The sequence below is a fragment of the Pseudorasbora parva genome, chromosome 14, assembly GCF_024679245.1.
Source record: "Pseudorasbora parva isolate DD20220531a chromosome 14, ASM2467924v1, whole genome shotgun sequence".
NCBI classification, from domain to species: Eukaryota; Metazoa; Chordata; class Actinopteri; order Cypriniformes; family Gobionidae; genus Pseudorasbora; species Pseudorasbora parva.
The window spans coordinates 9314569-9329956 of NC_090185.1; the positions used below are offsets into that span (position 1 = coordinate 9314569).

At 38.1% G+C, this 15388-nt stretch overlaps 1 protein-coding gene and 1 long non-coding RNA gene across 2 annotated transcripts in view; both read left to right on the plus strand.

Annotated features, from left to right (window-relative positions):
- The window catches only part of LOC137040715 (SLAM family member 9-like), a 4981-nt gene extending 2804 nt beyond the window's left edge, over positions 1–2177 (plus strand). The window contains exons 3-4 of the mRNA XM_067416487.1: positions 1–266; positions 1855–2177. The exon at positions 1–266 is cut by the window's left edge and continues 52 nt beyond it. Coding sequence (XP_067272588.1) covers positions 1–266; positions 1855–2177 — 589 coding nt within the window. The remainder of the gene's footprint in view (positions 267–1854) is intronic.
- Positions 2178–2242: 65 nt separating this feature from the next.
- On the plus strand, positions 2243–11234 carry LOC137040060 (uncharacterized). Its single transcript, XR_010897821.1, has 3 exons — positions 2243–2368; positions 6202–6267; positions 9859–11234. It is a non-coding gene; the product is annotated as an uncharacterized lncRNA (long non-coding RNA).
- Positions 11235–15388: the final 4154 nt, after the last annotated feature.

Consider the following 15388-nt stretch of genomic DNA (forward strand, 5'->3'; position numbering starts at 1 on the left):
CACTGATCTTACTGAAATACGTGAAGACGACGACATACTGTGGAAATATGGAGCTGAAAACTCTCTGATAGCTAAAATGAAGAAAAAGAACCGAACCTTCTCCACATATAACGGCACTGATGGGAGATTCAGAGACAGACTGAAGCTGGACGATCAAACTGGATCTCTGACCATCACAAACATCTCAACTGAACACGCTGGAGATTATCAACTAGAGATAACTGGAGCGAAAAAATCATCAAAAACATTCAGAGTTTCTGTCTATGGTGAGTAGAGACGTCATTTGTCCTTTTCTTCAAATATTTTTGTTTTATTAATGAAATATTCAGTGCAAGTTAAGCTCAATCAACAGCATTTGTTCTATAATGTTGATCGCAATTTTTTTTTTAATTAAAACAAAACTCACTGATATGATATGGTCAGGCACTTCCGTTAATGGAATGTTTCAGCACTTAAAAGCAGAAATGTGAAGCTTATAATTTTATAAAGGCACTTAAAGTTCATGTGATGCCATTTTTGTACAACTTAATATGATTCTTTGGTGTCTAAATGAAAACTTTGTACTATACTTTAATTAAAAACTCTCATTAGTATTGTAAGAAAACACTCATTTTACCAGATCAAAAACAGCTCTGTTTTCACCAAGCCATTTCAGGGAATACAGCTTTAAATGATAATGAGCTTTGCTCACCCCACACCTCTGTTTTGTGGGCTGGTTTGACACACACAACACACACACACACACACACACACACACGTTTGTTTTTGTGACATATGGGGATATTCCATAGGCGTAATGGTTTTTATACTGGACAAACCTTATTTTCTATCCCCTTACACTGCTCCTGCCCCTAAACCTACCCATCACAGGAAACATTCTGTATTTTTACTTTCTAAAAAAAACTGTAAAACCGCACACACACACACACACAGTTGTTGCCTAGACAACAGTAAAGGTGAAAGAATGGCGACGGGAGTCTCTGAGGACAGATCTGTGCAACTCTATCAATTTGAACTGGAGTCGGACCTGGGACAAGATGACAGCCCCAAAGAAATTTGACAATTAAGGCTAAACAGGACGTTTCCGAATGGTCGGTTAACGTAAAGTACCTTTGATCTATCTTTTTGGACTGGCAGGGTAACGCTAGCGTAGTGAGATACGAATGCTATGTGTTTACTGATGTATAAGTTAGTTCATTGACAGATTGTTACAGCTAATGCCAATACAAACTTTTTTTCTGTTAATGTCGGTTTGTCAGTGACGCGTAACGTTACCTATGCAGTGCAATAACTGTTACAACACTTTTTTTTGACAGTAACACCCCTAATAAACCATCTACAAAAGTAAGCTTAGTGTAGTGTTACCACGTTAACTTTAAAAACAGCGTATACAGTTTGTAATAACACAATAACCATAACGCGTTGTTCATTATAAATGTGGGATTATGAATTATATTGAGAACGTCATACATAGAAAGTATGCCATAATGTATCTTACCCTGTAAACTTTAGCCGCATTCATCGTGAAGCGTGCAAGCATTTCAAACTACACTCACTTCTTCTGGAGGTGCAGCGACCAGCGTGAAACGCTGCTGTCAATCAACAATCGTGGGAGGGGTGTGTGTTTAAAAGAACACACTTGATGAATTTTAATCATTATAGGATGGTTGTGTACAGGCACTGCCAACACACATTTCCATACAATCAGCTTGTAAAAGTGCATGTACACCTTTAAAAGTAATTATGTTAAACCTGGTGTATTATTTGAGATGTAAACTGTTTAAACTGCTGACCGAAAATATGATTGTTTAACAGATTTATCCATGTTTCTCTTTATTCTCTCATGTTCTCCAGCTCGTCTGCCTGTTCCTGTCATCATCAGTAACTCTTCACACTGTTCTTCGTCATCATCATCATCATCCTCCTCATGTTCACTGGTGTGTTCAGTGTTGAATGTGAGTCATGTGACTCTCTCCTGGTTCAAAGGAAACAGTTTATTGTCCAGCATCAGTGTGTCTGATCTCAGCATCAGTCTCTCTCTACCTCTGGAGGTGGAATATCAGGATAAAAACACCTACAGCTGTGTGCTGAACAATCCCATCAGCAACCAGACCAGACATCCCGACATCACTCAACTCTGTCACACATGTGCAGGTACGGCAGCACGGCTGATATAATGTGTGTGTTTATTCACCGACCTGATCTCTGACTACTGAAACGTTCACTTCTTTCTTTATCATTACAGAATCGTCTCCTCCTCCAGTCTCAGTCTCTCTGATAGTGCTGATCTCTGCTGGATCTCTGATGACTCTAGCAGCATTTGTGATCTTCTGGATCTACAAAAATCAAAGAAAAACAGACCAAGAAGGCAAGCATTACAAACTGACTTTAGCAAGGATTATAACAAATAATAATTTTTTTTTTTAATTTTTGGAAAAAATGATTGGAAAATCATCTGGTTTTCAACAGAATTTTTTTTTTTGTTGAAAATTCTACTGATAATTTTTTAACACCATTCGTTACAGGGCTCAACATTAAGCATGATCATGTGCTTGGCCTTCGGATAAGTAAATAGGTCATTCACTTGTCTGAGTAAAAAATGTGATTGTCCGGAAAAAAAGTTTATTTTTAATTTTTTTGTGTTGTAAATATAATTTATTCTGAAGCAATATTCTCACCAGTGTTCAATCAGCTTTGGCATATTGAAATCTGCATATTTGTGATATGTTTTCTTTTTTTAAAGGCCATTTTTTACCCCTAATCTTATATTCTTAAATTTGCTCTATACATTCAATTAAAATAAGAGGCTACAGTGCTGTTACCAATCAAATTAAATAATTTACGCTGAAAAATTACAACTGCCTTAAAGGTGCACTATGCAGCTTTCCATCCACTGGAGGGCGCCTATTCAAAATAAATGCGTAGTTTGATGACGCAAAGTGTGAGCGCAGCATCTTGGGAGATGTGGTCTTCTCATCACAGCCGGTGGAAAATAGGACTTGGGCAGAAATCACGTTCATGCATGCGGTTATTAACGTTACTGTAGTGTGAAGCAGAGCAGGACCGAGTGTTGTGGAGCTGAGCACAGCTGCTGGAGCGATTGTTAAACAAAAACCCGCCTCGCGAATACCGGGACTTTTATTATGACAGGACGGGACACATTCGCCGGGCGCCTGCACAGATCCGCTCTTCCGGTTATGATTTTGAGGTAATGCAGCTCTGTTTATCATATTAGATACATTTAAGTGTGTTTAAAATGATGTTATGACTTTACTCCGTGCGTTCAGTTGTTCACACTGCTAAGAGTAAAGCGCTCCTGCCAAATAAAAGCCGAAACCGAGGGCAACGCAGATATGACGCAATTGACAGGCGACTCCCTCAAATGCAATGCTGAAACGTCCCTGCCCTTAGTTAAAATAGCAATTTTCTCACAATTTACAAATAGTTGGAAACTTCTGGGATATTGTAGGTACTCAACTGAACAAAATATATAACACTGGCCTAGTGGTTTTTGGATATTTTACTGCAAAAATACTACATAGTGCACCTTTAAATAATGTTATGTGATTTGTATTTTTGGATGAATAAGAAATTTTAGAAATTGTTTAAACATGAAACTAAACCACCAGTAGGTGGCAGCAGGTGAGTCTTAATGAGTGAGTCATTGAGTCGATTCATTCAAACGGCTGATTCCTTCAAGAATGAGGCAGGCCCTGTCCCAAATGGCACACTTCATGTGCACTTTCGGTCTTGTGGACTTACAATGGCCACTACGTGCGCGTGTCCGTTAAGTCCATGAGACCGCAGGGTGTCCCATTTGTCATTTTAGGTCTCAGAAGGGTGCTCGCGAGCGCCCCCCTTTGCGCCCTCGATGCGCACTTCAGCTGAGCCCACACTGGTGCGAGCTACGCAGCGGACTTCTTCCCAGCAGTCAAAGCGGCATTACGTCGTGAAAGTGCGGACTCAGAGGAAGACCGTGAGGGTTTGGGTGCCATTTGGGACAGGGCCGCAGTCGTTTACGAACAGGTTATTGAATCTTTGATTCAACTGATTCATTCAAACACTGAATCATTCAGTAACACACACTGTTGCTGTGAGAGGTGTTTTGGTTCTGCTGTTTGGAACTTTGTTGCTTAGAATCTTTGTTTGGAACTATTTTCACTGCTGAAATAGTGAGTGTTTTTGTTTTAAAATGTAAGTGACCTAATGTCAGTTTGTTTATGGAACTGTCACTCATTAGCCTGACAAGCCAGACCCACAAGATGTTTGGTCTGGAAACTCACCATTGACAGCTCAATCCGAGGGGCGGATAAACGGTTGTCTTTCAAACTCCCTCTGCACGCGATAGGATAGCGCTACAACCAACCAGAGCAACGAAGGTGAAGCAGAGCTCGCTGACTGGTTAAACATTCGCCGTATCCGTTCGGCTAAACTCCGAACACATTTTTAAGAATGACTTCAGTGCCGTTCTTTGTTCTTTTCTCAGAGAAAAGCTTAACTTCAAGTCTTCCAGAGTCGCGGTCAAAGCTGATTCGAAAGACCGCCGCCGTTCGCCAGTTTCTGTGTTTACTAGAAGAGCGCAAACGCAACTCGACCGTCATTATGGCCCCGCCCACCGACTCTATACACGATGTGATTGGCCCGGCAAGAGTGAGGGGAATACAGCTCAGAAGGGTATTGAGAGTTCCTAGACGACACTCGCGGACAGATTAAATTTGCTGCTGCTAGGGTGCGTCTAGATTTCTAGGCTAGTCACTCATATGAAATCAGTGTCATTTTCAGTCGTGATGGTAGTCAGGAAAACACTCTTTTGGTGAGTGATGTTGTTTAATTGTATCATATGTTATGAATATAAAAACAACATTTTGAATGTTAAGTGCATTACCTCTGTGTGAGCGGCGTTCATGTGTTGTGATTTATCCTCAAGATTATCGATAACCTTGTTATCGTCAGTTTAATAGATGTGTGATTTTGTTTATATCGCAAATATAAGACGACCCCCCCCATTTTTCAGCCTGTTTTTAGGACACAAAACCTTGTCTTATATTCTGGTACATACGGTAAAAAATGGCCCTGATATGTCACTAGACATTAAGAAATCATGTTGATTTCAAATACTTCTATCACTGACAACAGTAGTCCGGCCAGGATATTGTCATTTAAAAGTGCACTATGTAGTATTTTTGCAGTAAAATGTCCAAAATCCACTAGGCCAGTGTTAAATATTTTGTTCAGTTGAGTACTTATAATATCCAAAATGTTTCCAACTATTTGTAAATTGTGAGAAAATTGCTATTTTAACTAACGACCTGGACGTGTCAGCATAGCGTTTGAGGGAGTCGCCTGTCAATTGCGTCATATCTGCGTTACTCTCAGTTTCCAGTTTTATTTGGCAGAAGCGCTTTTCTCTTAGCAGTGTGAACAAGAGTCACAGCAGCGCCAAGCGAAACGCACAGAGTAACGTCATAACATCATTTTAAACACACTTAAATGTATTTAATATGATAAACAGAGCTGCTTTACCTCATACTCATGACCACTGTGTCCCGTCCCATCCCGTCATAATAAAAATCCCGGTGTTCGCGAGCCGTGTGTTGGTATAACAATCGCTCCAGCGGCTGTAATGAGCTCCACAACACTCGGTCCTGCGCTGCTTCACACTACAGTAACGTTAATAACCGCATTCGTGAACGTGATTTCTGACCGAGTCCTATTCTCCTCCGGCTGTGAGGTGAAGACCACATGTCACAAGATGCTGCGCTCAAACTTGGCGTCATCAAACTACGCCTTTGTTTTGTATAGGCGCCCTCCAGTGGACGGAAAGTTGCAAAGTGCACCAAAGTTGTTTTTGCAGCCCTCAACTGATGCTTATGTTGACATGTTGTGTTTTGGCCTGAAGCTTCGCCCTAACCCTATCTACCAATCATAAAATCAGTAGTGTTTGGGCATCCGGGTTCCCAGATCTGCTCTAGTTAACCCAGTTGCAGCTACAAACGTTTCTGCAGATCCTGCAGCCAATCTGGCAACCTCGAGTCAGGGGGAGAGGGAGAGGGGATAGTGATTGCAGTACCAGTTTTGGCCGCAATCTTACATACACTTCCTTTAATGAAATGTGTGATGCTTTATCTCTGACAGTCCTGATAATGACACACATGCTGTGAAGAATCAGTTTTAATGAATCTATTATTATCATTGAAACAGTTGAGACGGCTGAAGACGAGATCACTTACGCTGAACCAGCGTTCTACAAAAGAAACGCACAAATCGGTAAGAATTTATTGTTGTGTGTCTCTGTTATTTCAACAGTGAGTCAGATGTAGATCAGGGTTCTTGTCTGTATAGTGATCCATCTTATCACACCATCAAGCCATAAGAGTATCATTCTATGCAAGAAATGTTTTAGAACTATGTCACATTACAATCTTCAGGATGAACCTGCCTCATTTATTATTATTATTAGGGGTTCAAGTAGGGCTGCTCGATTATGGCAAAATCATAATCATCAATTAGGTCAATATTGAAATCATGATTATTTAACAAAATTATTGGCGGGTGATGTGATCAAAGTCTTATTCCTTGGATCATTTTAAATCTCAGTAAAATTTCACATTTATCGATACTTCAGCAAAAACTAACTCTACATTAATTAATAAGTAAAAAGTCCTCAAAACAGTTACAGAAGACAAGTAAACAGTCAGCAATAAAATAAGAACAAAGAAAATGTTATAAACAAATTATAAACCAAACCAACACAAAACAACATAATACAACAGAACAAAAATTACAAATGAAGAGTGTCTTTCGTGGCTTAATGTGCTTTTAATAACTGTTTAATATCAAACACATCCTGCAGTTTTGCAACAGTAGACTGTATTTTACACCACTCACTTATTCAGCTGAATTGGATGTTAAGTTTGGCTTGAGGAGGAGCGAAAGTGTGCCACTGTGAATAATTGTTGGAAGCCAAAATCGAATTACAAATGTGATTAATTGCACAGGCCTAGGTTCAAGCTAGGGTGACCACCTGTCCCGCGTAGCGCGTGCGCGCACAGCGTTTGAAGCCAAATTCATGCGTCCTGCAAATTGAGACCGTGTCACGCATAATTAATGCTTGCTCAAAAAAAAGTTGGTCGGTCTATATCTTCTTGCCTCAGGCAGCCAAACCAACATTACTTGACAGTTCAGCACGCTACTGTTGCCACACACACCCCCAGTTGAACTCATAGACAGTAAAAGAAATGGACCGAGCGTTCCCATTGACGTCAACGGCGAAAGAATGAAGTCAACCTAGGGGCACTCACTTCCTGACGGCTGAGCGAACTGCGCAGGCTCAGACTGAGCTTGACGACGTAGATGTGACGTGAGCCTCCTGTCTGACAGCTGTAGGTCTTCTAGTAGATGTGGAAAGTGAAAGCTGAATCACGTTGTTTAAATATTTTCTCCCGTTGCTTTTGGCTCACTATGGGCTTCTCCCCATTCTTCTCCCTTGACTTTATCAGACTTTATGTCTCCACGTCCCCACGACTGTCTCATAGACAGTAAAAGATTGCCTGCGAGCGTCTCCTCAGGTCTATACGGTAATTTCTCAACTGTGCGACAGAGTCGCGTTGGTTATGACGCAATCGTTAGCCTATTTTTACAAAAACAGCTTCTGCGGGGCGATAGTGTAAGATACAAGGTAATGGAGCCTTTTATACGTTGTCGTGTTTCTTTAGAAATAAACAATGGACAAATGGAGTCTTTAAACGCCTCAGATGTAAAGTTATTCACTGTCAAAGTGACTCAAAAATGAATGGGAGTCAATGGGATGCTAACAGCAGGTGATGGCTTGGTTAGCAATGGCAGCCCCTAGGGGTGGAACGCTTTCCGAGCGCTAGATTACCCCCTTGGTTGAACTGCTGTTGTCAACTTTGTCGTTGTTGTCATGACAGCACACGGACGTGCATACCAGACACAATTGGAACTTTTTAGATGCGCACTTTCCTATTCGAAAAATAAGGCACGGCAATCATCAATTAAAAAGAGAAGGAGTGGGTACAAGAAAGACTCGAAAAATTAATATTTGTGACTGAAAGCTGTTGAGGTGGATACCGAGAGAGCTTTTTGTCACCTTTGCAAAAGGTCTTTCTTAATCGGACATGGAGAGTAAAATATGATGTCAAGCGACACTGCAAAAAATGCTTTTCTTTCTTAGTAGTTTTGTCTTTTTTCTTGTCAAAATATCTTAAAATTCTTAAAACAAGTATTTACTAGACAAGCAAAAGTAATTGTTGGGATGGGGAACTTCCATGTTAGTAAAGTCTGCACTGCAAAAAAAAAAAAAAAAAAAAGCATTCTTACTTAGTATTTTTGTCTTGTTTCAAGTCTAAATATCTAACAATTCTTGCATTAAGAAACATTTACTAGACATGTAAAAAATTATTGTCTTGTTTTGGGAACAAATAACTCAAAACTAAGACAGTTTTTGCTTAAAATAAGACAAATAATCTGCCAATGGGGTAAGAAAAATAATCTTAATTCAAACAGAAAACAAGATTATTTTTCTTACCCCATTAGCAGATTATTTTGCTTAATTTTGAGTATTTTTTTCCCCAAAACAAGACAATAATTTTTTTACATGTCTAGTAAATGTTTCTTAATGCAAGAATTTTTAGATATTTAGACTTGAAACAAGACAAAAATACTAAGTAAGAATGCTTTTTTTTTTTTTTTTTTTGCAGTGCAGAGTTTACTAACATGGAAGTTCCCCATCCTTCCTCCCCTTCTCGTTCCATGAACCTCTGGAGTTAACTTTACTTTTAGTTTAACTTTAACTTAACTTTTTTTTTTTTTTTTTTTTTTACTGTTCCTGTGGTGTTGAGCAACTACAATTACTGTCAATCCTATAATTTTATATTATAATTTATTTAAAGTGAATAAATTGTAATGAAAAATAAATAAAGTAAAATAGGCTAGCTAAAGTAAATCGTAAGTGGAAGTGGAATCGTAATCTGTCAGTTCATTGAATATTTAAAATATTATGTTAAAAATACACATTGGTTGGCCAATTCATGAGCATACATCAGCATTCACACATGTTTAGGGAAATAGGGCATTATTAATATACCATGTAAGCTGCTATGTGCTAGAAATGGGTAAACCACTATCTGCCCATCTGCCCGTGGGGTGGGCCGCACCGCCGCGCCAGGCAGTGTCCCACATTGTCCCCCCGAAACATACTCTTTGTCCCCCCTTGGGCTTATTAGCAGGTGGTCACCCTAGTTCAAGCATGTAGTGCTGATCAGCATTCTCCTCAAAAAGGGATCGAGCAGAACAAAACCGTAAGTCATTATTATCAGTTGTGTGTTTGTTGCTACGGCCTACCTCTACTGACCAGCCAATAAAACTGCGACATGAAATCAATGTGACATGACGCTAAAACTTAAAGGGTTAGTGGAGGATAATGTGGTCTTTGCACCTATCACAATGAGAAGATGATGATCAAACCAATCAAGTCTTTTTCTAAGTGCCAGACCCAACTGTGTGACATGCAAAAAACTTTGAGTCTGAGTCTTAAATTTTTGGTGAGAATCAATCGTCCTGAGGACTTTCCAAAAAACGTTTTGGTGAAATTAATTGCCTTGTAATACAAGGGCATTTAAAGGTGCCCTAGAATGATTTGAAATTATGTAAAATTGTTCTCTGATATCTACATAGAGGGTATGTGGCTTATTTAAGGGCAAACATTTCCCAGATACAGTTTTACAGGTCCATTTACAATCCTATAAATTGTCCCTAGGATGTAATGCTCTGTTTTTGCCTTATTTGGGAGAGTCATGAATATTAATGTTGAGCTCTGCTCTGATTGGCTTATTTCAGCAGCTCACAGCAGTTCAGTGAAGCGGCTCGTGAGTCCTGACCGTCCTGACAGAACACAGACCGACTGAATGACACTTTAAGCAGAACATCTCAAATGGAGATAGATAAAATGCAGCTTTCTTGTTTATTGGTGTTTTCAGATCATCCGCACGCGAGAAAGAGCTCGCGTGCGTATGGTTGCCAGATTGGACACGTTTAGGTAAAACACTGAATAGTATACGTTTTCACAGAAAAGCTCTGTTTGGGGGATTTAAGTACTGAAATGTGGCAACCGTAAGCACGAACGCTCTTCTTCCCCTCTGACAAAACCAGTGGTTTTTGTTCAAGTTTTTATTTTTTAAACTACATTTTAGACTTGTCTTTTTTCGTCAACGATATTGCATGTTTATATAACGTTAGTCACAATGTAGGCTAACGTTACACAGTGACTGTGATGTACTCTGAAATATAAGCATGTAAAACATCATACTTCAGTTCTCAAAAATATAAATATATATTTTTTACAAAATTAATAGAAGCCTATTTAAATAAAAAAAGATCGTTTTAACTTATATGGTGGGGAAGTTGACGTTAGAAAATAAAATTGAAGATCGTTTTAACATATGGAAAGTGACGTTAGCAACTAAACATCAACTAAAATAAACGTAGTATGACATGCGTATCTACGGTTGTATTTCTGATACAAAATAATATTAGCCTTTGTCATTAGACACACTATTTAGTTTTGTATGGTACTTGGAGTTTTCTATTGTTACTGTACTAGCATCTTGCGTCAGCGAAGCTTGCTTGAAATGGGCCGAACGGTCTTGAATTAAATTGTTGTGGTATCTGATTATAATAAACATCAACCATTTTTTAATCTGTGGGAAGGGTAGAAAAGTCCTCACGTCTCCTGCACAGCCTGAACATGTGTCATGAGAGCTGCCGTTTTTGCTATCCTCGAGTGTCTTGTTTACCTGCAGTCATGATTCGGCTCCGTCATTTCCACCTGACATTGAACATGTTTGGACAGATGCAAATGTTGGGGGCGTGCTTGCATCACTGGTGGCGGTATGTTGAGAAGCACTTATTTTTCCGTGGTGTTTTTGATTTACGAGATTTACATAAGAAGTAGGAGGCAATGGTGTTTGAGACTCACAGTATGTGATGTCCATGTACTGAACTCTTATTTCACCATGGCAAGGATAATTCAATTTTTCATTCTAGGATGCCTTTAAGAAAGTATCTAAACCGTGTGGCCCATTGGAGAATTTTCATGTTTAACTCTTGACATCTTAAAGGGAGTGTGTGTGTAAATCTCTCTTCTTTTTTTTTATAAAGTGCAAAAATATAACACTGGAGTGGAGAACATGCTGTGGTTTCATTTATTCACATCTGAACAGAAATGTGGTTTGATCTGGTGGCTGGACGTTCGTGTTTGTCTGTGTGTGTGTGTGTGTGTGTGTGTGTGTGTGTGTGTGTGTGTGTGTGTGTGTGTGTGTGTGTGTGTGTGTGTGTGTGTGTGTGTGTGTGTGTGTGTGTGTGTGTGTCTGGTGTGAATACGGTGTCTGTGAATAGCGTGTGGTTGAAGGGCTTTTTCCATTCCTGCTCACATGAAACTGTTTGACTTCTGCTCTACAGAAAACCTACTTTATAAATAGTAAACTCGTCAATGCTGATGTTTGACAAAAAGGTCTTAAATCATATAAAGCTATTACTTTGACATATGAAAACATCATGTATTTTGTGTGCATATGCATCATGATCTTATATAAATATATACTCCGTGACCAATAGTTATTTCCAGCTCCAGAAACACTTGCAATGTATGATTTGATGGTTGTTAATTTCTTTAGTTTGGACAGTTCTGATGAGAAACTAACTAAAAGCAGCTTTTTTATGTAGCATAACAGTGCTGCTTTCCAAACGTAAAATATAAATTGTCTTTTTTTAGTGTTAAAATTCACATCAATTCAATCAACCAGAATTCAAAAACTCAAAATCAGTGGTGTTCACACCATTTGTCTGATTTCCAGTGTTGTTTTAAAAAAATAATTACACATTAAAAATTTAATTAAAAAAAATATAGCTTAAAAACATAAAAGCTATTGGGCCTAAATAATAAAGAGGAACAACAACAACAAAAAAAAACATATTACAAGCAATGAACAAAGAGAGCTTTCAGCTTTCAGAATTTTTTTTTTTTTTTTTTTTTTGTATTTTTTACTGTTGCTTGATTATTAATGATGTCATGGCAGCATGCAGGAGATCTGGATTCATACTAATGCACAGATCTCTTTTAAAAATAACAGATGTCATGTGGACCCATAACTTCAATGCCACGAAAAAATGGCGGCAAACAGGGAGGTCATGTAGGCTATGAACATTCAGTTTTTATCAAATAAAGTGCATAAAAGAGTTGAAGTTCTCACATATTACTTTTTTAAATATATATTTTTAAGCCAGAAATAATAACAACTGTATGCTAGTACATGCCTCCCAATGTTGTGCATTATTTTGTGTTGAGCAATGCAACTGCATCTACATATTTAACTTAGGACTACTTTTTTTTAAGACAGAGATGTCTGATCTAACATTACCAATATGTAGTAACTATCTCTATAAAAACGTTTACTGTTTGCCTGCTGTTTTCCTATGTATTATATATTTGCAAGAACAGCATCCTTCACAGTGTGCCGTTGTTATTAAAGCCTGATATTTATTTAATAAATAGTGTGTACACTTCAGTCTGCATTCTGTATGTGAGCGCCACCTAGTGTCATTACTAGGAAATTACCATTCAAAGAATCCAGTTATGTCAGATTTTTTATTGGCATTTTTTCACACACTGTAAAAAAAAAATTGTGGTGATTTTTGTTGGTTTAACTTAAAAAAGTAAGTAACCTGGTTGCCTTAAAAATTTGAGTTTATTGAAATTAAAAATTTGAGTTGATACAATGAAGGACATTAGTTCAAAATATTTTTGTATCTGAACCACATAAAAGCGAGCCACATAATAGCACTATTTGGCATGTTTCACTGCTTCATCAGAAATAACACACACATATAATTACCAATATGCTTACAAAATCTTTTAATAATCTTTTAATAAAGGTTGTCGAATCTCAAAAAATGTTCATTGTATTAACTCAAAATTTTAATTTCAATGAACTCAAAATTTTAAGGCAACCAGGTAACTTTTTTCTAAATAATTTTTTACAGTGCATGAACTTTCAAATGTCTTTCAAGTTAATTTTTGCTTGTAAAAAAAGAGCATGCTGTTTAAATATAGGCTGATATATAAATAGGGATGGCTGACGCGAAACTGATGTTTCGACGCTGTGTCGAGATACCGAAGCGCAGATGTTTTGAATCTGCTCCGAGCTGTGATTCGACACACCCATGCCAAGTGACTGCGGCTAAATGAAGCGTCAAGTGTTTCATTAGGTGACGTCTGTCGAAACTGCGTTTGATTGAAAGAGGCGGGAACAAACCACACAGTCACATCTGTATGAATCTAATCACAATTTAAAACTGAAGTTAATCCATCTTTTTATCGTGGTTTTATGAGAGGAGAAGCTAGATTTAAATTAGATCTATTGACTGATAGGTATAGTGACAGATGGATAGATAGTGACACATTCATACAGGAATTACATATCGATGTAGAGTACAGCCTATAGATATAAATATTCATAGAAGATATATTGATATGAAGGCCCCACGTAAGAGATGCCGTACATCTGTGGTGTGGGAGCGTTTCCATTTGGAAACACCAAATAAAGTGAGGTATGATTTGTGATAGGCAGCTAGCCTACTGCAACAATACACCATCCATGATCCGCCATTTGAGGAGCATTCATCCTGCCATTTTGGAGGGTGCAGAGGATGGTAACGTTCCCCCGTACCTAGGCCTGCTACTGACATTGTTGGGCCGTCTAAGCAAGGTATGCATTGTTTCAAATATAATTCCGATAAAGTCACAGTGTTGTTAGGACACTGTTTAGATAGTTGGTGAGCAGTTTCAGTCTTCATCTAACTTTATGGAGATATCATCTGAAAAAATATGTCACTTCTAAACTTAATAGGCTATGCTTTCAGTTTATGCTTTGTTAATTTTGTTTTAATTTTCATTCAGAGCCACAAATGTCAGCATCAGGCCCATCATCATCCTCGTCATCATCATCATCACCTGCAGAAACCCAGGACAGTTAATGGGGAACTGTTTGATAGCCGAATCTGTGAAACCCAGACGATGCTACAGATGATGCAACAGTAGAAGTGAAAAAGTACCTCAAGGATGCATTTTTGCCCAGAACACATGATCCATTAACTTATTTAATGTTAACTTAGTCTATTTAATTAAACTTAATTTTTCCTCTTTTGTATGTACTTGATAAAAATATCAGTGTCCCTTGTGAGAGGATTTTTTCAAAAGCTGAAGAAATTATATGTAAAAAAAAAAAACTGTGATTGTGTTCCATCAACAGCTGAGCAATTCACTTTTTTAAATTATTTTTTTTATAAATATGTTATATAACAACAGACATTGTGGCTGTATTTGTTTTATTAATCTTTATTTTTCACAAAAAAAAAAGAAAGGAATTCACAACGAGGAGGCTACAGGTTACAAAACCAAGTAGTTGTCAGACAGATGTAAAAAAAAAAAATTTAATAGATCACTGTCAAGGTTTTTTTTTTTTAGAGCAATACACGCCAGTGTCCACTAGAGGGCATCACTGAGACGGGTGTCAGGTGTTGTTTCGAAGCTTCGGCACATTTGCTTCAACTGTTTCAGTGCTTCACGAAGCCACGGTCTGCCCATCACTAGTAAATGTCAATGCCTGTGAAATCGTGTCCGGTGGTAGCGGTTTTAAATGCCTGATCAAAGAATTCATTGCCATACTAAGTATACACACGCAAAACATTTATTTGAAATATGTAATCAATTGCTATAATGGGACCAAAAACATGTTCTGAATTATTTAAACTGATAAACTTAGTACCAGTACAAAATCATGACATGTACCTATGATATAAAGAATAATAATAAAAAAAAAAAAAACACCACTATACAGAACAGGTGCACAAAATAGATTAGGCCCTAGGCTAAATACGAGATATGCTTGTATATATCTTATATACTTATATAAGCACGCATAGCTTCAGTTATACTACTATATGAAACGTGATTTGTAAGACATTAAAGACTATTTTAACACAATTTGAACAGCAAAAATCAAAACGCGATTATCCATTAACAGTTCTTTCCTATGGTTCTTTCCGCCAATAGGACAATCGCTCTGGGGTCCTATAAGCGGACACAATTTGTCATGACACCTGTAGGCTATAGCCTCGGCTGGTGACGTCATCAGCGCACCTGCTGCACGAGGCTATAAATAGATGAGCCTCAGCTGTCTCACTTCAGGTCTTTTTCATTTCAGACCTCTCCGTGTTGATGTGCAAAAACAATCTCTGAAAATCTCTCTCTACCTTTCAAAACTCAACTTGAGATCTTTGTTAGGAGTTAGTTTTCAACTGGCAGTGTGCA